The 24,052-nt window shown below is 47.9% G+C and overlaps 1 protein-coding gene across 3 annotated transcripts in view; it reads left to right on the top strand.

The window, feature by feature from the left end:
• Positions 1 to 11,666, top strand: part of LOC142881824 (rho GTPase-activating protein 6-like) — a 45,590-nt gene extending 33,924 nt beyond the window's left edge. For 2 of the 3 annotated variants that reach the window (XM_076016159.1, XM_076016168.1), the window contains exons 2-14: positions 1,172 to 1,331; positions 4,073 to 4,144; positions 5,042 to 5,190; positions 5,494 to 5,622; positions 5,708 to 5,903; positions 6,000 to 6,055; positions 6,610 to 6,760; positions 6,840 to 6,988; positions 7,819 to 7,998; positions 8,905 to 8,996; positions 9,112 to 9,341; positions 9,525 to 9,611; positions 9,718 to 11,666. In XM_076016159.1, coding sequence (XP_075872274.1) covers positions 1,172 to 1,331; positions 4,073 to 4,144; positions 5,042 to 5,190; positions 5,494 to 5,622; positions 5,708 to 5,903; positions 6,000 to 6,055; positions 6,610 to 6,760; positions 6,840 to 6,988; positions 7,819 to 7,998; positions 8,905 to 8,996; positions 9,112 to 9,341; positions 9,525 to 9,611; positions 9,718 to 10,187 — 2,121 coding nt within the window. In that variant the 3' untranslated portion in view covers positions 10,188 to 11,666. Of the gene's footprint in view, positions 1 to 1,171; positions 1,332 to 4,072; positions 4,145 to 5,041; positions 5,191 to 5,493; positions 5,623 to 5,707; positions 5,904 to 5,999; positions 6,056 to 6,609; positions 6,761 to 6,839; positions 6,989 to 7,818; positions 7,999 to 8,904; positions 8,997 to 9,111; positions 9,342 to 9,447; positions 9,612 to 9,717 lie in introns of all 3 variants that reach the window. The other variant, XM_076016179.1, reaches the window with a different exon arrangement.
• Positions 11,667 to 24,052: the final 12,386 nt, after the last annotated feature.

Raw genomic sequence — 24,052 nt, 5'->3', positions numbered from 1 at the left:
GTTTTTCTTTGTCAGCGGAACAAGATTTCAAAATGGATGTCGTTGTTAGCATTGTTAGCTAGCCCCGGCCAACCCGACGTTCGGCACCATTATTTGGAGAATTAAATGGGCGTCAAACCTTTTTTTTTCAATGCGTCCCACTCCCACTGACAACGGAGGCTGAAGCTTAAGGAATCCAGCCGCTGTTTAAACTTTTCTTTTTTTTCTTCGTTTTTTTTTTTTTGAGGAATAGCCCGGTGTAAACACAGACACATTAGAGCGCAACCACGTAAGCCGTCCCATCCCCCGTCTGGACAAGGCATTAGATAAATTGCAGCAGTGTCTCACCCCTCTTCGCCCCTGAACCTCCCCCTGACCCCTCACGGCAGACGCGGAGGAATGTGCGGCCAGAGGCTGACTCAGACTTTCACCCGCCGCCGTCTTTTCCAGCCGTCCGTTTACAACCCGCTTCAACCGGCCCGTGGTGACTTTAAACAGTTCTGGGCGCGCCGGCGAGCCACGCCGTGATGGGGCGCTCGCTAGCTCAGGAGAAGCCACCCCGCCTCATTTTCCTCTTTGGGGAGAAGGAATTTTAATGCGGCGCACATGCCGCTTCACATCCTGCTCTGCTGTTTCAATCTCAATTTGTTTGAAATAAAATTGCTGGGAAATAATTTGAGTTTGGCTTTTTGACAAAGCAAGTCTTACCTCTTTACCCTGTTCAACCATCATCCAGTCAAATTGGAAGTATACTGTTAGCGTACTTGCCGTTTGATCGTTGCAAATTGGCAAAAAAATTGTGAAATTAAAGAAGGCAAGTAAGACGTTTGGCTCAAGGTTTCTCAACCCTCTCTTAATGGCACTTCTCCAGGATGCAACTGCTATACTAATTCTGTGCTAATGCTTAAAGCAAAACCAATCAGTTTGTTGGCCATGTGTCCGAACAAAAGAAAGTGATTTCATATTTCTGTGAGCCTTTTTTGCAACTAGCTAGCTAGCTAGCTAGCTAGTGGAGCCAATCACAGTGCAGGGTAATATGTTATTCATATGCTTAGAGCGTGTTTTAGGATGCCCAACCAGTTCATGAATGAAATCAAACTGGGCACTTTGCTAATTGAAGCTAATTAGCCTAGCTAAGGGCTAGATTCCCTGTTTCTAACAGGCTCACCTCATTCCTGCTTGTCCACCACAGGGCGACTTCACCTGGAGCAGCCTGTCGGGGCGGAGCGTGCGGCTGGCGCCAGTGGCCATCCAGAACCTATCGGAGCTGGAGCGGGCTCGGCTCCAGGAGGTGGCCTACGCCCGTCTGCACCAGGATTATGACCTAGGATGCCAGATAACCGTGCCAAAGGGTGAGAGGAGGGGGGGGGGGGGGGGGGGCGCTGACGTTTATTGAACTGTTAAATATTGCTGAAAGTTCTCGCTCATTACATCTTGCTCACCTGACTGCACTCTCTCCCTCGCTGCCAAAGTAGTGGCCGCTGCTTCCTGTCGGAGGCGCTATCTGTTGACTCCTTAGGTGTGAAGTGACGCGAGGCCCTGGAGGTTGTAAAATCCAATCTGCATGCAGTGAAGCTCGAAACCCGTGGTTTGCACTTTCCAATCAAATGGAGTTTTTCTTTCTTCTTCTCTTGATTGAAACAAGGGTGAGGAGCTATAATGCTAAGAGAAATTCAATTGGCGGTTTGGATCCACCTAATCTGCTAAGAATATACACTTGCCTCATAAAGACCGCAGGGAAAAAATAAAAATAAAAATGCAACTGTTATTGACTCCGTATGTCTCAGCAGCGGTGAGTCTCGGTGCGTGAGCTGAGCGCAGAGCGCGTTCAAGAGTTGGAATTCATTTGAAGTGAATATCGAGTTTCAATCGTCACGCGTGCGTTGATTTATTGATTCATTTCACCCCCTCCCGCCCCTCCGCTCCCTGCCTGCGGTCCTACGTGACTCAACGGAGGATTTTTTGGGGGAAATTGTTTTGTTCTGCGGCGGTTTAGGGACAAATGTATCGCATGCACCAGAAGAGCAGGGATGTACTTTGCAGGACGAGAGTTTTGCCACGCGTTGGCAGTGTGGCACAACAAAACGACGTGTTAAACATTGTGCGTAACCGTCCTGCAGCTGTTTGGTTTTTAGCCGCTGGCATGACAATTCCCAGTTTGAGACTTAGGGGCTATCGTCTTCACTGCAGCTAGACGGTGCATTAGCTCGCCTACTACTACTACTACTGACACCAGCGGAGCAGGAAAGGCAGCAAAGACGACGTTTCGTCGCACATGAATAAAATGCGAGCCAAAACTAGCTAGCTAGTGGATGCCAACTCACGCACTAACGTGCAAAAACCTCCATTCAGTCCTATTTCAGATAGTGCTAACATTGGATGTTGGCCCCGGTGTCGACAGATTTTGCACGCTTAGTTCGGAATGACACGATGTTGGACCTGATTCACTTGATGTGTGAGCCGGACACAGGCTTTGTTTCAGGCTTCTCAGTCTTCTGACTGAACATTTTAAATAACCCAGTTTTGGGGCAGCAGACATAACATGGCGCCTCTTTGATCGTCTTCTGGCTTTTCATATCTTCACTTTACAAGGGGGGGTGGGGTGGGGGGTCTGGACCACCAGATTGGAAACTGCTGATTCACACCATCAGACTAAATATGTGAGCTCCCTCCGCCCCACATTCTGTTTGATGCCTCCTTTCTTCCTTGCCCGGCCTGCAGTTCCACCGACGTCAGCAGACGGGACAAAACCAAACACTTTCAGATGGGGAATGATTATCCTGCACTTTCATATTGATTGAGATGCAGTGGATATTCCAGGGCCAGGCATTCCAGCTGAAGGTTAAACCGTGATTTAAGAGGCACTTGTTCAGATTGCTTACGAATTCCAGCCATGCTAGCAGCTGCCACGGAATATTCCGGGCCCTGTATGTGCCCGATGTGGCCATTTCAGCATTGGCGCTGCTTGAAACTCAAAGAGGGGGGAGGTTCCCGAGACGCCTCGGTAGCGCGAGAGGCCTGGAAGTCCGGGGGATTTCCGCACGGCTCCGTCCAAAAAAATCCGTACCATTTCCTACTCCCCATGCTTCTTCCCTCTCACTTCCACCCTCCTTTTTGGCTCCGCGCTCCATCGCAACATCTGCTTTCTTTCTCCCGTTTCACACCCCCGCCCTCCACTCTTCTGCCCTGGCCCCCGAGTCGTCTCTGCCGCCTTGATCCTAGCAGCTGTACTGCAGAAATTTGTGGAAGGGTTGCGGCAGTGGAGTTCCGCTTGTTGGTAACCAGGGCTCTGGCACTGCAAGCTAGCGAGCTAATGCTAGCAGTCTAGTAGGTAGAATGTGTACGGATTGAGGCGAAAGGCCTCTCTGGATGCACGGCAGTATTTCGTGCACTCGCAGGGCTAGCATGCTAATGCTAGGATCAAGCACTAGCTGGGCAGCTGAGTCTCCCGGGCAGAAGCAAAGGTCTTTGCAAGTTTCAAATTGAGGTGTCTAGAAAGCAGAGTAAAGAACACCAGCCAGTGTTTGGAACCTCCGACTTTCAAGTAGAAAGAGATAGACTAGCATGCTAACAAGGTGGAGCATTAGCTGAGTACGTTGACTCTACCGAGCGAAAAGGGCAGCATCACAAACTTCAAACTGGGGGGTGCCCAAGACTTTCGATTTGACATAGGCTACTGAGGCTCGCAGTGTGCTAGCATTGCGAGCTGTTTCCCGTGGGTCCTGGTTGCTGAATTTTCCCTTGACATTTGTTTTGAGGCATCCAATCGTTGGTAGGCGAGACAAGCTAGCGCACCGCAGACGCCCCCCCCCCTCCTGTTACGGCTACTTATGCCGTGACCGACCCTGTCTGATACTCAAATTAAACAGCTTCAAGGTCGCAGACGCTTTTTTTTCTTTGTTAGAGTAATTTCCGTCTGCATTCCTGATGCGAGCTGATTGGACGTAATGAGCCGGACGAGATGCAGCGGATATGAATGCCGATCGCATTCAGATGACTCATTCACTTGATTCTTGCTTTTTCTAATTTTTTCTTATTATTATTTTTCCTTTTCCACACCCCCGCTCTCCGCCCTAATCCCGACTCGGAGCAGATGGACAGAAGAGGAAAAAGTCGCTGCGCAGGAAGTTGGACTCACTGGCGAAGGAGAAGAGCAAAGACAAAGGTAACGTGGGAATTGTGATGTCACAAAGGGGTAAAGACACGCAAATGGTGCCGCTCTACGTTTTTTTTTTTTGAAGGGTCCAACCGGAAAAAAAAAAAAACTACTTTCACTGAAAAGCTTGGTTAGGGGTTGCAAACAGAGGGCTAAATACATTTTACCACCCAAAGGTTATTCACACAAGACGACTCAGATGAGCCCGGAGGTTATACAAACAAACACAACGGTACGCCGCCTCGAGTGGGCACATTGTACTCGTAAGGTAGATTCATAGACGATGGTCATGGCTTGAGGTTTACATGCTGGATGTGCTTTTGCTCATACCAGATTTTTCCTTTTTTTTTTTTTTTTCTCTTTTTCTCTTTTTTTTGCGTGTGCATATGCTCAAGTTACATAACCCCGTTTTTCCCCCTTGGATCAAATCCAACCTGTCACAGGGGTCAGCGGTCATGTTGATCATGGTCGTGCAATACTTTCTGCTTACTCCCAGCAGCTGGATACTGTAAAGCGACCACGTATGACATCACGTCCCTTCCGCAGCGCACCTCTGTTCATCGTCAACATCCCTCTGAAGTTCTGATTTGATGATTTTTCTTCTTATTTTTTTTTGCCTTGCGCCTCTTGCAAGGCTTAAGGAGGCGCAAAGGAATGAGAGCTAGCGAGACGGCACACGTTGTTTTGTTTTTTTTTCACGGGAAATTTCTTGTTTGCATCGCCCCGAGCCAGATGTCCTTATTTGGAAAGGGTGATTATTACTGCAGTAGTGCCCCAACACTAGCGGATGAATCCATAAACACATGTTGTTGCGAGGCTTTAATCGTTCGAAATATTTTTGTGTTATCTCACTCTTTCCCTGTTTTTTCTTCCACCTCTTGTTTTTTTCTTTTCTATTTGTCCCAGAATGTGCACCGCAGGCCTTCAGCATACCCCTGTCCCAGGTCATCGCCAACGACAGGACGCACAGGCAGCGTCAGGATGGCTATCGGCTGGATCACATCCAGCGCGAGGAGCACAAGGACTCTTCGGACCTCGTCTCGTCCATCCTGCAGGTCTGTGCTGGCCGGCTAGCCTGGGATAGCTTGAGATTAGCAATGTTTAGTTGTTAGCCCAGAATCCACCAGCTACTTGGACTCCGACTGCTTCCGACTATACCTTTGTGAGCCAGACAGAAAAAACAATAATGCTAATGCTAAGCTGACCGTCTTACTCAGATCGCAAACACCTTTTTGCTTTAGCATTAGCCTGCCATTAGCATAGCATCGTAGTCATTTTCTGGGACAGTCTGCTGTGCAAAGCATCGAAACCCCCGCAAGTTTCTCCAGCAATGGCAATTCCACCAATCTGTCCCGCAGTTTGCCACCAAGAGGCCATCCAACAAGGAACTTTCCAGCAGTAACTCCTCCTTAAGTTCCACATCGGAGACCGCTAATGAGTCCACGTCACCCAACACGCCTGAGGCGGCACCACGGGCACGTCGGAGGGTGAGCTGATGACGCCCATCAGAAGCATGGCAGTAGTAGGAAGAGCGAGAAGAAAATGTAAAAAATATTATTTTTTTCCCCCCAGGGCGGAATGTCCGTGGACTCCATCACCGACCTGGACGACAACCAGTCCCGCCTGCTGGAGGCGCTGCAGCTCTCCCTGCCGGCCGAGACGCCAAGCAAGAAGGAGAAGCACCGCGACAAAAGGCTGAGCCTGAACCCCATCTACCGCCAGGTGCCGCGGGTGGTCGACAGCTGCTGCCAGCACATCGAGAAGTTCGGTGAGCGGCTACGCTAACAACAGCTGGAAGCTTGGGACGATTTCTTCTTCCACTCTGCCTGACCGCGGTCTGTTCTCTTGACCTTCCCTGCTCAAGGTTTGCAGACCGTCGGGATCTTCCGGGTGGGGAGCTCCAAGAAGAGAGTCCGACAGGTGAGTGTGCTCTGGCTCCGGCATTTCGTAGGGCCTCCGCTGACACAGTGTGATTTAACCAAGAATTGCAGCACATGCATAGAAACAGCTAACCTTTCCACTAAAATGAGCTACCGCCGTTGTAACAGTGTTGCTGGAAGCAAAACCACATGCTAGCCATAACGTGCTCTGTCGCTAAACACTAGCTTGTTTGAGCAACTGGTTGAAAAGTGTAGCCGCTGCAAACTGATAAAATCTGCGATGTCGGAGAGTGAGTTTTGTTTTACCGTCGACTTTCAAATGCCCTTTATTTCAGCGCCCGCGTTTAGCATACTCACAGTGTCACAGTGGTATCCAGACCCATGCTAATGCTAATTGTCACTTCTAGCTGGCAACTCACTCCAGTGCCCCGTCATACGTAGTCTGTGAACATTCTCTTCACGGTAAAAACCCAACACTGAACTCAAGGTTCAACCCGCGTGGGTGACATCCTGCGCACCGGGGTGCTCGCCCCGGGCGGACGCACAGGAAGTGGGGAGCGGCTAACACCCCACCTCTGTCCTCCGTTCCGGCAGCTGCGTGAGGAGTTCGACCGGGGCGTCGACGTACAGCTGGACGAGGAGCACAGCATCCACGACGTGGCAGCGCTGCTGAAGGAGTTCCTCAGAGACATGCCCGACCCCCTCCTGACCAGAGAGCTCTACACGGCCTTCATCAACACCACACGTAGGGTCTTTTTATTTATTTATTTATTATTTTTTTCCCCATGTGCAACTCATAGCGTCCATTTCGTCTCGCGTCACAGTGTCGGAGTTGGACGAGCAGCACGGCGTCACCCAGCTGCTGGTCCACCTGCTCCCAGCGTGCAACAGCGACACCCTCTACCGCCTCCTGCAGTTCCTGTCAACGGTGACAGACCACGCCCACGACAGGCTGGACAAAGACGGACAGGAGGTGAGCTGTGGTGGTGAACGGGTGGGAGTTTTTTTTTTTTTTTTGGGGGGGGGGGGGGGGGGGGTCGCGTCAGTGTTGTCAGACCTTCAACCCTGGGGCCCTTTGAGGGTAGTGGGAGATTTTTGATCACTTTTTGAATGGTGCAAAAGTATTTTTTTTAATTTATTTTTTTGAGGGGGGCGGGGGGGGTAAAGCAGTAGCTAGCTGGTGTGTTTTGATATATAGATATTTTTTTGATGATATTGGGAGACAAATCGCATCAGAAGAGTAGAAAGATGTGACATGTGTGAGCAATGTGGAGGTTTTTTTTTAAACACATTAGCAGAAACAAGCTAACAGTGTCAGGGCTTGCAGCAATAGAAGATAATAAATACAAAGTTTATCTGAGATTCAACTAATTCCAGAAAAGAGTCTCCGGGAAAAAACAAGGCAAGAAGGAGATAAAAACCAAACCACAGCGGGCGACTCTGAGATACCATCTCAGGTCTTTCTCGGCGCAGCAAGATAAAGATCGCTCCCAGCGTGCTGACAGGCGTGCCAGGTTGTTTACTTGCTTTCTCTCTATGTGGTTTCCACCTCACTGGGAGGAAATTACCGAGGGCGGTGATGGGAATCAGTCCGTGCGGTCTGCTCGGGTCTCGCACGGCTGCGTGTGTGCATTTTCTTTTTTTTTTTTGGTAGATTTCAGAATCGTGACGTCTTTGGAAATGAGTGAGTTGTTCTGGAGCCGATCCATTCATCAAGGATTAAGCCCAAGTCCCATCCTTGACTGGTGACTGTGGTCCTTGGTTGATTTTTTTTTTTTTTTACTTTCTCTCTCTTTGACACAGATCACAGGGAACAAGATGACGTCCCTCAACCTCGCCACCATCTTTGGCCCGAACCTGCTCCACAAGCTGAAGAGCTCCGACAAGGAATTCAGCGTGCAGAGCTCGGCCCGGGCCGAGGAGAGCACGGCCGTCATCGCCGTGCTGCAGAGGATGATCTCCAGCTACCGGACCCTCTTCCTGGTCAGTGCCCGGTCAACTGGTTTCGGGCCAAAAGGTTCTGTCTGCCCTTCTGGCGTGAGATCGTCCCTGACGCTCGCGGTGCTGGCATCTCTGTCAGCGCAGACAGCGTGAAAAGCCGTCGACGTTTGTCAATTCAGCTGCGTAGCTGAAGCGCAGAACAAGCTCTGGGAAAAATAGAAGCGTGTGGAAAAGATTCGCCAGCAGCTCGGTTAATTTCTCCTTACGACGTTGCAGCATTTTTCCCCGTGCGAAGTCTTTACAAAAGCGATGTTGTGATTTGCTTTTTTTCAGATAAGGGGGGAATAACTTCCTCCAATCCCAGCTAAAGTTTTCTTCCCCAAAAATCTTTTGCCAAGCTTTGTCTACCTCGAAGTCGAAACTCTAGCTCCTCAAACTCCCCTCCCCCCCCTCCTTCGATGCTCGAACCGGGCCTTTTCGAGAGGAGAGCAGCGAATCGGGGGATGAAATCCTTTCTGCTTTGTCAGAAGCAGGATTAGTGCCTCGTCGTTCCCTTCTCCAAGGGATCCTAAAACGGTGCCGACAAGCAGCTCAGGTCGTCCCGAGGTCCGGCCGACCTCCGGACCGTTGTATTTCGTCATCTGCCACCGGGGTTCTTTTGAGGATTATGTTCCAGGCGGAGACGCATTAATTGCAAAGCAGGTGAATCTCCACGACTCGGGAGGCTGAAAAGAAATCTGCTCGAGTTCTACCCGGTGGCAACTTGGAAGAGATTCCGCAACTAATCCTTTTACCCTCAGACGCGTCAGGATGAGAGTCCTAAAGTGTTTAGGGGAAGCATTGTCGGCTAAAGATCCGATTACACGGAGCGCTGGACGATAAATCAGTTGAGATTTAAGCAATTCCCCATTAAGATACCTCCATGACTCTGGACTCGCTTGCGTTCAGGTTCCTCCTGATCTGCAGAACGAGGTGTTGATGAGTTTGCTGGAGACGGACCCGGACGTCGTCGATTACCTCCTGAGGAGAAAAGCATCACAGTGAGTCCTCAACAAAAATAAACTTAAAACCCAATGCGGCAATGGCACCTCCTACCACCTCAGCCTCGTCCTCCATTTCTTTTCCCTCTTCCTCCACCTCCTCCCCACCCGGCAGGAGCTCGGAGCTGCCGCGGGCCGAGGAGCCCTACGGCCTCGGCGAGCGCCGCTCCTCCAGCGACTCCAACAAGGTGTCCAGCGGTGAGGTGTCGCCCTATGACAACAACTCGCCAGTGCTGAGTGAGCGGAGGGCGGAGCCGGGGAGCCCCAGCGGCGGCGGTGGCAGCGGAGGGCGGGTCTTCCACGTCCCGGGTCAGGTTCCTGCCGGCGATGCGTGGGGAGCCAAAGGTGAGCGGGGGGGAGGAGGGGGGAACTTGTAACGTTTGCCACCGGACAAAATGACGTGAGAGATGACATGCACAGTGAAGGTCAACGTCACACGCATCCTATCTAGTTGCAGTGGGAGCGGGGGGCGGGCGGGTGGCGCGTGAAGCCGAGTCCCCCACCCACTCGGGTTCTCTCTCCGTCCAGACGGTGTCTCCGAGGAGCACGCCAACATCTGGGGGACCTGGCATGCCACACTGAAACCCACCCTCAAGGACCAGCAGCACTTCTCAGGTAAATCCTCATCCTCTCCCCCCCGCCCTTTGATCCAACTGGACATGTGACACGGACTAAAATCTCTTGCCCCCCACCCCTCCTCCTCCTCCTCCTCCTCCTCCAGGCTCCCAAGGCAACGTGTCAGAGGGGAGCTCGCGCAGCTCGCAGGAAGGCTTGGACGGGTTCCATGCCGACGGCAGGCAGCAGCGGGCGACGGGCCACTTGGCAGTGGCCAGGGCGTGCACAGGTCCTCACTGGAACCTCAACAGTGGCAAAGGACGCTCCAAGCCACATGGGGGCGACGGTGGCGCCCGGCCCCCCCACCACCACCACCACCACCACCAGCGGCTGGGACCGTCGCAGAGCTCGCCGCAGCTTGCTGGGGCTCAGCGGCATCTCCCCCAGCAGCAGCAGCAACCGCCGCAGCAGCAGCAGCAGCAAGGGAGGGCGAGCGCGGCGCCAACTACAGAGGAGGCCCAGGTGGTGCCGCCGCCACGCAGCCCTGAGTGGCAGGACTGGCAGCGGGAGCGCTGGCAGATTTGGCAGCTGCTGTCGTCGGACAATGCCGACACGCTTCCTGAGACTCTAGTGTAAAGGTGACCCCCCCCCAGCCCCTTGTGACACGCCCTCCTGATATACCTCAAACTCTTCGGAGTGTTTCAAGGGATTGTACTCTGTACTTTTCACTGCCCCCCCACCCCCCCCAGCATACACGCAAGTGAATCGGCCATTCCAGCTTCGTGTTTGCTGCTAAATGAATGTTTGTCGGCGCCACATTTGGACCTTGTCAATTTATGTATGTCTCTGTCTATATACATAAATATATATATATATATATATATATATATATATGAAATTGTTGGTAAAACACGCATAAACAACATGTATGTGAATTGACATGTAAAGTATATAAATATGTATTATTTTCCAGTGGACTATAAGTTGCATTAGCCCTTTAACCGGCAGTCTGAACGCAGGTGTTTTGTCGGTTTTTGCATCAAGACTGCCGTCCCCAGGTTGAATGTAAAAAAATAAAATAAAATAATAAAAAAATGAACTCAACTAAACTAAAAACACAAAACAGACGTCACATACAAGCGAGACGTGCTGTTTAAACTGTTTGTGTGGCCACCGATCCGCAGCAGAAGTGTGTCAAAGATTATCCTCCTTTTTTTTTTTTCTTCTTTGAGATATTTATTGTGGCGCAGTGTGACAGCAGCCTGGAGATCGGATGAAAGGCGGGTTCATCATCAGAAGGTAGCCAAAAAAAAACAAAAAACAAAAAACTAACCAGAAGCAAAGCCTTATTTTTCCAATGTGACACGATCAAGATCAGCCGCTGCCAAATGCTAACAACACGCTTGCCAGTGCTAATGGACATCTTGAAAGTAAACCAAATCATTGTTTTGATTATTGTCATTTCAAATTGGTGCTGTTCTGTTGGGACCTTTGGAAGTCAGATTTCTATTTTTATTTTTTATTTTTTATTTTTTTTTACAGTCTCAGCCAACGTGTTCATCAAAAACAATTCCACCTTTAGCTCACAGCTGCTGGTAGCGACCCAATGTAGCCGCTCTGTACTCCTTTAAAGGGACTAGCTAACGCCATGTGAGGAGGCGGACCAGCTGGAACCCCACCACCTTTTCTTACATTACCTGCAAATGTGCTCTCCCACCTGGGATTACAAACATGGGCTTTTAAACATTTGTCAAATTGTGTATCAAATCCCAGTGTCCTGATCCAACAGCTCACTGATGTTCATTTACTCCCCAAACACTGAATCAACCGTCCCAGTATCGAGCCACATTGCTAAAATAACACAAGTCCTATTAGCGTATGAATGTTTCTTCTTTTTTTTCACATTTTTTTCAAAAGCTTTTTTTTTTTTTTTTTTTTGATAATTTGTCCAGAAACGAACTGAGACCACAGCCAAGTGTGTATTTGCTGGCAAATATTTCACGGTCCCTCAAATTATGGCTCTTTTGTGTGCTCATTTGCAGTCCGCTCAGCATTAAATGTGAAAATAGTGGCGTCCCTACGCGGGTGCTGCTATGGCGCCATCATGTGCCCGACTGTCGGCATCGACGTGCCTGTTTATCGTAAGCACCTTTTTTCAGAAACAGGTGTTGCTCTTTGCATTAGCAGTGTTCAAAGCTACTTAATGTTGTAAGAAAAAAAAAAATACAAAATATAATTTGTTGAGTGTTTGATGTATAAAAAACAATAATACAATTTTTAACCAATAGCGGGTTCAAATAAATAAAAGAGACAGTCCATTCGCCCCCCCCCCCCCCCCCCCCCACACACACACACACACACCCCACACGCCCCACCCCCCAGCCTTAGCCATGTTGACACGGTGTCATGGTATTTATGGTTGTCTTTTCTCTTCCTGCAAAGGGTTTGTCGGGTCCAAGTTGTGCGACGAGACTGGTTTTTGCTTTTGTACCGCGTGTCGTCATCAATATGCTACGATGGAATTAAACGTTACCAAACAAAAAAGAAAAAAAGGAAAAAAAAAAAATCACAGCTGGGATTCAGGTCAGTTCTTTCACGAGAGAAGCGCAGCCGCCTTGACAACACGAAACACTTGACGTAATAAATGATAATAATAATAATCAGAGACGGCCTTGCACAATCGCATCACTAGAGGTCGTCCACGAGCCTCGCATAGACTTTCATGAGTTCCCCTCACCTCTCATGCGCCCTGCTGACGACCTGTGGATGTTGCATGCCGGAATGGGCAACAAGGGGACGGGATAAATAAATAAATATGTAAATAAATAAATAATTGCGCGAAGCCAAGTCCGCATCCTAATGAGGTAACATTTGCCGTTTGTAAATGTGTTAACTCCGCGACACACTCATCGGGGGCCCCGTTGCGGTAGGATTCCGTCATCCAAGATCAGAAAGTGAGCCACAACACGTGTGCAGGCTTAATCGTTTGCACAAAAACACATCCAGAGTGAGCACGCGGGTTCATCAGGCCAGGTGCAACCTATATCCTGGATAGGTGGGGGCACACGGCTTCCTTAAATAGACCACCGTTATCGAGTTCAGATTTAAGGATTCACCCGTCCGAGGCGGAAATCCTCGTCACAGTCGTCAAATAGAGAGAAAAAGCCTGGCAAAGTATCGCAGACCGTCTGAATGCGTTAGTAGTGCGCAAATACGAACTTGCTGCTCCGCTGAAACTATCGCAATAATAATAATAATAATAATAATAATAATAATAATAATAATAATAATAATAATAATAATAATAATAAAGTGAGTATGGAGGGAACAGTTGAATTATCTATTCTTGAAGGTAGTAGGTATCACAATGACAATGAATTGAAAAAAAGGTACCATGATAATAAACTAACCCGTTTGCAGCTTGTGGGGCGTGAGGGTGGGGAAAAAAAACAACAAAACAAAACAAAAAACACCTCAATAAAAGAACCTTGTGTTACTCTTTGATGTGTATTCAGGTTTATATGGGATGTGTATTTTTCTATATGATCCATGGCAAAGTATAAGTTATGTTTATCTAAACTAATTCATCTATAATGATTGAAATTCAATGATTCCAAGTCTTGACATAATGACAGTGAGTCTAGTTGAATGTGTAGTGTTCAGTGGAATAACTACTGGGTTCCACCCATGGTGACTGTTTACTGAGATAAGGGGTGAGATTAAATGGAGCAGGCTCACTCCACAGAATAAATCTCCATGGTAATTTATGCCATAGCATATCCCACTTCCACCTATCCCACTTTAGTGCAACCGGATCACAGATGAGTTGAGCCAGGATAACTTGGATACCCTGCACCCTGTCCCTTTTTCTGGCACATTTTCCAAGGGGCGTTTTTTTTGTTGGTGTTAGCACACATCTTGTTCTTCTCTGACCAGCCGACACACTCACTCACTCACACACACACACACACACACACACACACATACTCACAGACACGCACTTTGAGGAATTCTTTACCCACAAGGTTCTCATTAGAAGGTTCTCTCACCATGTGTTTCCTTCATGCGTTCCAGAAACCGTCCTGAGGACAGAACATTTTGGGGCCAAGGGTTCACAGTGAACCCTCAGAGCTTCATGAAAAAATTGTCAGGACGCGGTAGACTCTTTTACTTCTGCAAGCGTAAATTCGGACAGTGGTCTTCAAAGTGGAGGCGGCGGAAAATTGGAGTGAAGATAAGAGAAAATGCAAACAAATCAATAAATGATATTATCAAATACCTTTTTTAAATTGTTACTATCAGATATAGTGTAATTATTATTTAATCATCATTATTAAATATGATCAATCATAACATATTGTATGTTTACATGTCAGTCAAAAAGATTGTTTATAGCGTTTATCAAGCCACTTGCACCATTTATCAAGGAGATTTGCTCCTCAAGTTAGCCTAGGTAGTGCAAAATGGACAGGTTTGTGAGGTTTGTGACAAAAAGACTGAAGGAACAGATTTACTGCTTGGTTGCTGCAAAAAAACCTGAGAACTGTTCAACTTAAGTAAGAAAATATGAGGCAGCATACATTAGTATGGCTTCACAGCCACACAGAAAAATGAATAACAAATAATAGTAAGTTTTTTTTTTTTTTAAGGTTTATGTTTCTTTACATTTTTTCTACTATTGTTTAGCAAAAAGGGGTCACCCGGCGAGATGCTGATGCTGTGCGGTGGGCCATGACGTGGAAAAGTTGACGCTATAACGGCAGTCGGGTGCGTTTGACCATGAGACAGGAGGCCGGGGTCCAGCCAACCATGACTCCCAGCCGCCCCGAGGGCAGGCTGACAATACACATGTTGGCATGCATGCCAGCCCGAGATTAACACACGCAAGCTATTCCCCTGACGGCAGACAATCCACTGACACATCAGGCACTGTTATTTATTTTATTTTTTTCTTATGCATGAAGAGGATTCCTAACAGGGTCACGCTCCGTCGAGCGGTTCCTTCCGATTGCCAGTTGTATTGTGGCGACTGTGTGTGGTGTGTGTCAGACGCAGCTTTAGTTTTTTGTAATTGTTTTTTTTTCCATTCAAGCTGTGCCTCAGGACAGATGAAGAACCACACACAGGCTCGGAAGAAAAAAAGGGTAATCAGGCCTCACTGGGTCCATCCTGATGTTTTCAGGCCAATTAAAATTAAATTCCGAAACACATTTAGAAAACAAGATACGTTTAAACAAAGCGCAATGGAGGTGTATGTTGACGAGATAAAAACATGGATTGTCCAAGTTTATTTTATTATTAAATTTAACAAAGAGTGGATTTTTTTTTTTTTTTATGACTATGCCATCAAACATTACTGAATACTCAGAAATATTACGCTGCTTGATTAGCAGGGCTAACGCTAGTTTGAGCAGAACGTGTGTGCCTTAGTGTGTCTTAATACTCCTTTTTTGTCAGTGACACACAGGCGCTGAACGAATCAGCTAAATTGTTATTTTGCTGTCTCGTGAGTTGTCATTCTTTTGGACTTCACTTGTCTGGAGGACACGTCACTATTGTGCTAGATCAAGCTAACAGCCCCGCCGTGAGGCTGAGCTGAGAACTAACTAATTCACTGACGAATCGCTCGGCTGCTCATGGTTCGTAACGTGCCGGTTGACTCAGTCGTCCTCAACTCTCCTCCTGGGAGACACCCACAACGCGCGTTTAAAGTCCGTGTCTAATTAGGGACATTAGGGGGCGACAGCGACAGCGGGAAAGCTTTCTAAAAGCCATGAAACATTGAATGTCAAGTTCATTAAAAAGAAATCTGCCGTCAGGCCGCGAGCCACTTCCTAACGAGCGGGAAACGTTTAGCAGATCCCCAAAGGTAGATTAGCCGATGATTGGAACGCTGCTATATTTAGAGGTGGGTTGCAGTTACCGATTGGGAAGCTCCATGGATACAAAACAGATCATTTCTGGATACGGTATCGAACGGCTCCTCTAATATTCAACATTGTCACGAGCCAACGTAGCCGAGGGTTTTTCGAGGACGCTGTTACTGTGAAAGGTTTTTTTTTCTTCTTTTTTTGGAGGAACGTCGGATTCCTCTGGCATGTGGGATTAAATGAGTGAGGGGATGAATAATGCAGCCCCAGCAGAGTTCTATTGTTCGGCGGAGGGCGGCCCGCAAGACTTTGTAAAATATTGATTCGCCACTTTGAGGATGTTGTGTGAATGCTCGCCCGGCTTGACAGTCTTGAACAGAGGGTTTTTTTCTTCACTGGATCTTCAGGATGTGAAAAAAACAAAACAAATAACAAAGCCAGCGACGAGACGTAACTAAAGGTTAGGTAAGACCTAATTTTAGCCAAAGGTATCGTAACTCAGGACCGATGGGCCTACATTCATTATTTTAAGTCTCCAGGTCGCATTCAAATGTAATTGGATATGTTGGAACCTCTCTCACTGGAGCGCTAACCACTAATTGCTGAGAGTAGAAATGGTTTGATGAAGCTTTGAAGCAAAGAATGGAGAGAGACCATAAACAAGAGCTACATCCGTCCAAACATATTGTACCTGGCACCGGAAGAACAACTTGCAAGGTTTGGACCAATCCCCTCATCACTTTGAGGGCAAATCGGGCAGTACAGTTAGGGGGTAGGTGAACTTGGAACTTGTAGTGATCCAAGCAAATCAATTGCACAATCCAAAGAGCCATCAAAGACAGTTTAATCGGAAACCAGAAGTGTTTTCAAGTTAAAGGCGGCGGAAGATAAAAAGTCAGAACATTGGAAGAATATAAATTTGCCACTGTGTGATGTCAGGACATTGCAGGTGCAGAGAGGAAATGCGACCCGGGGATGAAGCACTAATCACCGCCTCTGAGTTTTGCCTCACAGGAGCACTCATGCCTTTTCTAAATTGGCTCGTGGAGGGTGACAACAGTGGGACTGAAATGACAGATGACAGGGAGAGAGAGCACTGAGGGGAGGGCAGGAAACTTGTGGAGTAAATTTTAGGGGTGGGGGTGCAGAGAGGAAGTGAGAGTGACAAGGCAGGAGATGAACAGACAAGAAGTGACAGAACCGGCACTTTTAGTGGTGTGCAAATCCCGAACAAACCTTTCAGAACTCAGAAAGTAATTTCACGAGGTTTCACAAACTCTCCCCCTGAACTGCCACCTTATCATTGTGGGGAAGTTTGAGTGCCCAAATGATCCTAGCAGCTATGTTGTCTGGGGCTTTATGCCCCTGGTAGGGTCTCCCAAGGCAAACAGGTCCTGGATGACGGCTCAGACTAAGAGCATTTCGAAAATCCCTATGAATAGCCAGTATGGCGCAGCAGGGTCCCACCTTTGAGCCAGGCCCGGGGTTGCAGCTCGTATGCGAACGCCTGGTGGTTGAGCCTTTGCCCATAGGGCCCGGCCGGACCCAGGCCAAAGGAGCGACGTGGGTTCAACATCCTGTGGGCTCATACACACAGAGGAAGCGGATGCTTTGTGGCATGGGCAGCAGCCGAGGTCAAGGGCCTCGATGACCCTGGCCTTGGAAACAGGCTCTGGCTGTAGGGACATGGAATGTAATCTCGCTGGGGGGGAAGGAGCTCAAGCTTGTGCAGGAGGTTGAGAGATACCGGCTAGATATAGTTGGGCTCACCTCCACGTACAGCATGGGCCCTGGAACCCAGCTCCTTGAGAGGGGCTGGACTCTCCATTTTTATGACGTTGACCGCGGTTGCTTATTGCCCCACAGCTCAGCTGCCATGTGTTGGAGTTCACCCTGGTACCTGCGCATTTGGGTTGGGGACTGTGATTTCGATTGGCCAAATAGCATTGCAGAGTACCCGGCCTTCTTGGAGTCCCTGGGAGGGGTGCTGGATGGTGCTTCAACTGGGGTCTCCATTGTTCTGCTGGGGGACTTCAACGCACATGTGGGCAACGACAGTGAGATATTGAAGGGCGTGATTGGGAGGAACGGCCTCCCTGATATGAACCTGAGCGGTGTTCTGTTGCTGGACTTCTGTGCTAGTCACAGTTTGCAGTTTGTCCATAACGAACACCATGCGCAAGCTCAAGGGTGTCCACCAGTGCACTTGACGTCAGGATGCCCTGGGCCGGAGGTCGATGATGGACTTTGTTGTTGTGTTATCCGACCTCTGTCTGTGTGTCTTGGACACTCAGGTGAGGGAAGGGGCTGAGATGTCAACTGATCTGTAGCTGGTGGTGAGTTGGATCTGCTGGCAGGGGAGGAGACCGGAGAGACTCAGCAGGCCCAAGTGTATTGTGAAGGTCTGTTGGGAACATCTGGTTGAGTCTGTGCAGTATTCAACTCCCACCTGCGGGAGAGCTTCTCCCAGATCCCGGGGGAGGTTGGAGACATTGAGTCAGAATGGACCAACCAAAACAAAGAATTGGTTGGTTTCATCGAAGGACAGGACAGCAGCCGTCCAGAATGTATTTTTTGTGGCGAGAAAATAGCTAATGATAGCATGAAGCCAACTAAACTGAAACGACACCAGGAGACAAAACACCTGGACACTGTTGGTGAAAGTCAAGATTTTTTTCAGGGAAAGAAGACCCTGGCACATTCAAAAAGATCCGCAGACATTAGAAAGGCTTCTGAGAAAGTAGGCAGTGATTTACAAAGAGTTAGAGAGGCGTCTTTTGAGTGCTCACTGTTAATCGGCAAAGGTAAAAAGCCGCAGAACAATGCAGAGCAGCTAATTAAACCCGTCTGCTTTAAAATTGTGGAGAGGTTGTGTGGACCGCAGCTAGCGGACAAAGTGAAAACCGTCCCACTTTCTGACAACAAGGTCAAATAATAGGATTGATAAAATGGCTGGAGATTGCCAAAACCGGCTGGCTCTGCCAGCATTGCTGTCCTGTCAATGCAATGCAACAGTATGCCGAAAGGTCGCATTTATTTTTCATGTACAAACCCGCAAAACAGATAGAACATCAGCACAGTGTAGCTCTCTCTCAACATGGCCAGTCAACTGCAACGGTCCACTCGTCTTTCTTCTGCCGCCCTTGACTTTGAAAACCTCTGCTCACGTCATTAAACGAGTGAAAGACACGCAGAACTCTCGGACCATCCAGAAGTGCCCCGGACAAATGAAAAGCAAACAAAAATAAGATAAAATAAAATAAAATGTAATAAAAAAAACAAAGACAACCAGGCTCTGGAAATGTCTTTAAGATTTCATGCGGCCTCTGAGAGCCTTCCCTTTCCTCCCCGTCCCTCCCCTTCCTGCTTCAGGCAGACTCCTTAAAACGCTTTCCGAGAGCCCCAAAGGCCCCGAAGAAAAGAAATAGTGACTTCTGCAGATGTAGAAATACAGTAGGGGACTCTGCTGGCGTGAAATATGCAGGAGGGAAGGCGGGCTGGCGTATCAGAGGAGCTCTTAAGACACGTCTCGATTGGGGAATTTGGAGGCAGATATAGAAACTCTGTTTCTTTCGAGGTCGGGATTAATGATGAGGCCGGGAAAAAAAAGCCATCATCTATGGCTAGCTATGCCAGCCATCTCATGCACCTGCTGCTATACTACTAGCCCGCGTTTGCTGTGACTTTGCTAATCTGGTTGGACTGCGAGAGACAGCGAAGCTGAGCAGCAGATCGTCTCGCGAGTCTTTTTTTTTTCTTTTTTTCTTCCCCCGTGACAGATTGTGGTTTACGCGCGTTGTACATGGGAGAGTGTGGGGTTTGGTGGGGGAGGAGGGGTTCAGGCCAGGGGATTACAGCGATGCGAACTAAGAGCCGAGATGATCTTTTCACGCCTCGCAGGCTTTGAAATCACAGACATTTGTCAAACACATTTCAGGAAGACCTTCTTTTTTGCTCGCATCCATTGGGCGAAAAACAACTTGTTTTCTTGCATCCAACATTGAGTTCACGCGTCGGTTTGAACACATGATGCTTGGAACCACGATGGTTCCACAAGGCGAGGCTAACTGAAGGACCACTACCTCTGGGGAAGAAACACAGTAGATGAAATCTACCAGCCCCAAACACAACGAGTTAGCAGCAAACATTCTGGTGTTATCATCAAGCACATTTTTTTGCTTTTTCTCTCTGTCTAGGTCGCAGTTCTTCCCCTAATTAACCTTGATACACTTTGAACCGTCCTCCGGGACCTCCAAGCCAGCTGCCAGTCAGCTAATGAACCACCTCAGATTGGAATGTTTGGAAAAAGATGAATGAGACTGAACCTCCATTGCACCTCAGAGAGTTTCGATCTCAACATACATATGTATATATATATATATATATATATATATACATATGTATGTTGAGATCGAAACTCAGTCACATGAGTGTTCAGTGACTGAACACTGAACACATGTATATATATATATGTATATATACACATTTGTAATTGGTTTATTGTAGACTTTTTAAAAATATCCACCCGTATCCACCCGTCTATATCACTCTCCTTAAAACGTATTTAGTCATTTAGAAATGTTTTCTTTGCTACATAGTTACATAGTTCCACACATTTTGCTAATATATTTGATGTCTTCAGTAGCTCTACAATGTAGAACGTCGTAAAGAAAAAGCAAAAAAAAAAAAGCAACAACAAACAAACAAAACATGTCAAAATCTCTCTCTCTATATATATAGAGAGAGAGTAGTATGCATCAATAAAATATGGCGTGCAAACGACTCAGCGCCCCCTTGCTAGCTAACTCCTGCTTTCCTTTCTCACCACTTGCTGTGTGCTTGTTTGAATTTCATGGATAATTACGGAAGGCAGATTTGACTTTTCACAATGCAAATGGAGAACTTTCTCACCCCCCCAGGAGGGTTGAAAATACCCGAGGGGGAACAAAAGAGCAACAAAGTGCTGCTTCCTTCTCATGCTGCCCTTTTAGGAAAAAGTCATAGTTTGGCTTCATTGACTCGTGCACACGCACTCAGTTCTGTTTACCGACTTAAGTTCATATGAGCCACTGGCTTTTTGAGTGACTTTGGTAGCTTGGAGTGCAAGCTCCGCCCACTCCCCCGACCATCATCTCAAAAGGGAAATATTTTGCTTCAATTTCTTTCTCAATCGGAAAGTGAGTCGTTCATTTTGGGAGCTGTGATTCACTGGGCGACTTGTTTGTACAGTGGGGCCTCGTTGTGGCGAGGACACGTCAGCGAATGAGCCAACAGACAAGAAATACTACTACTACTACTAATAATAATAACAATAACAATAACAATAATAACAATAACAATAATAACAATAACAATAATAATAATAATAACAATAACAATAATAATAATAATAACAATAATAATAACAATAATAATAATAATCAGTGAAAATTACTCTCGATTTTTGAACAACTCATTCAGGACTTCTGCATCCAAACCACTCTCTGGTCTTCCTGTGCGTCTCTCTCTCTCTCTCGCTCTCTCTCACACACACACACACACACACACACACACACACACACACACACAGCAGGGGCTAGCCCTTTAAATGTGAGCTATATTGCTTTCAGAGCTGCCAGCTGCTTCTGTGTACATGCAGCTATATATTGCCCTTCAAACCCTGCGGGTCCCTCAGAGTGAGGTCTCTCGCTCTCTCTCTCTCACTCTCTCTTTTGCTCTTTCTCTCTCTCTCCCTCTCTCTCTTTCCCTCCCTCTTCCAGGTCAGCTCGCTCATTCGCCTCTCTCCCCCAGCTGAGTCCCGCCATCCCGCTGTTAGCGCCCAATTAGAGAGTCGTTCTGTTCCGACTCCCCCGGAAGCATCACCTGGGGTCGTGGGAAGCTCAGGAAAAGAAGGCAGATGCATTGTGGGAGGGGGTGGGCTGAACACCAAATGTCACTTCCTGTTACGGCTGCGGTGGTCGCAGTGGTGGTGGCGTGGAGCGAGAAAAAAATGCCCCCGGCCCAAGAGAGGGAGAGAGAGAGAGAGAGCAAGAGAAAGAGTTGTGACACGTTGGCTGGGGTCGTGACGAGGTCGTGGTGGACGGTGATAAAAAAAAAATGATGTACTGTTGTTGTGGCTGCTGTTTGAGGGTCCGGTCAGTTGGCGTCTGATCCTCCTTCGACCCCGACACTCAGCCTTCTCGACTCTTCGGCAGAGAAGAGGTCACGACCCCCTCCGTTACGGCAAACTCTCTCCGTGTGCCCTCTGCGCCCTCACCACCTCGCAGCCCCTGTTTACTGCGGCGGTGCAGATGGGCTAAATGGGTCGACAGACGGTCGACGGCGTGCCGCTGATGCCCTCCTGCTCCCGAGCTGACCCCCCCCGCCACCACCACCATCCTCCCACCCACCCGCCTAAAAAAAAACAACTCAAAGTCTGGTAAACAGTCGGGATCCGTGATGCAACCAACCGAGCGACCTGGATTTTGGGAGTGCGATGATTGCGTTTTAGCAAGTCTCTTTGATGTGCAGGTGAGGTGGCCAAGCAGGGAATGGCGATGCCCCCCCCCCCTCAAGTTGTCGACCAAAAAAAGGGCAAAAAAAATCCAATTAAACCCTAAGCCCGATTTCTCCCTTTAAAGTTTTTTTTCTGCTCCACGTGCTTAATGAGGAGGCGCTGTTTCACGACTTGACAACAACGCTTAGCTAGAGTCAGAAGTTCGGAAATTCTTTCGTAAAGGGCAGAGAGAGTGTTTTGCCACGGTCGTCTGGCACCTTTTCTTTTTTTTTTTTTTTTTCTTAGCAGGGGGGTGGGGCATGTGATGGTCATGTGATTCCGAAAAGTATCAGGGTTCCTACAGGTTTCTTCAAATTAAATTCAAGTCTTTTTAAGACCTTTTTAAGACCATGTATATCAAAAATTAAAACCTGTTTCTCTGTCTATTTCACAGTCCTACCGGCAAAGAAAAATGAAATTCTTGAATTTCAGAACGTTAATTTATTCAACAAACAAAACAGCTTGCTGGCTAGTGTCTGCTGCTTCGGGCGCGTTAGCAGCTAGCTGGCTAGCTGATGGGAACCCGGTGGCGATGGAAGGAGTTTGTTCCTTTCCTCGGACATACTTCATGTGCTGGCGTTAGAGTCGCTTTCACTCCCATTGTTCCGAGTTCAATCCTCTTCTTGCACACAGTGCAGCAAGCCTTAAAAACCTTGGTTTTAACCAATGCCGAAAAAACATTTTATCCATCCATGCTGTGTTAAACTTACATTTCCCCATGTCCCAGCATGAATTAGCTAGCTGCTTGCCTCATTGTTTGTGTCTGTGTTGTGATGTTGTAGCTTGCTTCTTTTTTTTTTTAACCGGCAGTTGGCATGCAGCGTATTGGTGCATTGACGAGAAATGTGATACGGAGAAGTTACATACAGCACAATTTTTAAGACCCAGATATCAAAAATTCGAGACTTTTCCAAGTCTTTTTAAGGTATTATTTCCAAATTCACAAATTCAATGCTTTTAAGACTTTTTATGACCCCGCGGGAACCCTGAGTGTACCATATGCCCACCCAGCCTTGGGGTTCCGCCCACACAGGTAGCCTCACTTGCGGAAAAAAAGTACTTATATATATATGTCAGGTGTTGGTGGACCCGAATGCACAACATATATATATATATATATATATATGTATATATATACATATATATACATATATATATATATATACATATATATATATGTCGAGAGTTCGATTGGCTGATTCTTTTTCCCAGCCGGCTTGGCGTTTGTTTATAAATCTGGGGCCGCCTCTCGCTGTCGGGGTTTTTTTGTCGGGTTTATTTTGACATGTTTACTCGCCTGCCGACAATCTGGATTTGTGTTTTTCTGATCTTGTGACCTTCAGGGTAAACAGAGGCGACGCCTACGTGTTCATGCGTTCGGAGCAGGAAGGCAGTTTGACACCAGCCAAAGAATACGGTTTAAACTTTTGCCTGCATCAGTTATTTATAGTTACCTGCCATTGCTCTTTGCTGCGCATGTTCCAGCTCATCGTTTTAAAATAGAAAAAATAAAAAGACTTGGCCTTCAGCAAATCGTGGTGAGATTAAAAATATGGGAGCGTGATGAAGTGGAAATCACATGTCGGGGAGGAGGATTATAACCTCGCTGGTTTTCAGATGAGTTTTTCTTGCTTTTTTTGTTTCTAGTTCTCTGCTGGGACTTGAAGCAACGTTCGGTTACGAACTTGGCTTGAAAAAAAAAAAAAAAAAGAAAACTGAGGTGGTTCGCGTCGCGGCTATAAATAAGTTGTGCAGCCAGCGAACGGTTTGCTCAGCAACATCCTTTTTGTATTTCCTAAAAATCGGCGGGGAGTGCACACCTGCTGCGGCAAGGCGCTGTAATGTGGCCGTGCCCCCCGCACTACCAGCCCACCCGACCCGGCGGGGCTGGTTTCCCTCCCGCCTGCAATGCCCCCCCGCCCTACCCCCCTCCCGGCTTCACGCTCGCCTGAGCCCGAACACATGATGACTAAAAGCCCGTAAGGCACGGGTGGAGTGCAGGGTGCGGGGGGTGGGAGGGGCTGCAGGGCGTGTGGACGGGAGGGAGGGAGGGAGGAGGAGGAGGAGGAGGAGGAGGTGCGGAGACGCGAGGAGGG

Source organism: Nelusetta ayraudi, unplaced genomic scaffold, assembly GCF_046127955.1.
Source record: "Nelusetta ayraudi isolate G7.1 ecotype Tasmania unplaced genomic scaffold, CSIRO-AGI_Nayr_v1 ptg000006l, whole genome shotgun sequence".
NCBI lineage: Eukaryota > Metazoa > Chordata > Actinopteri > Tetraodontiformes > Monacanthidae > Nelusetta > Nelusetta ayraudi.
This window is presented reverse-complemented; position numbering and strand designations above follow the sequence as displayed.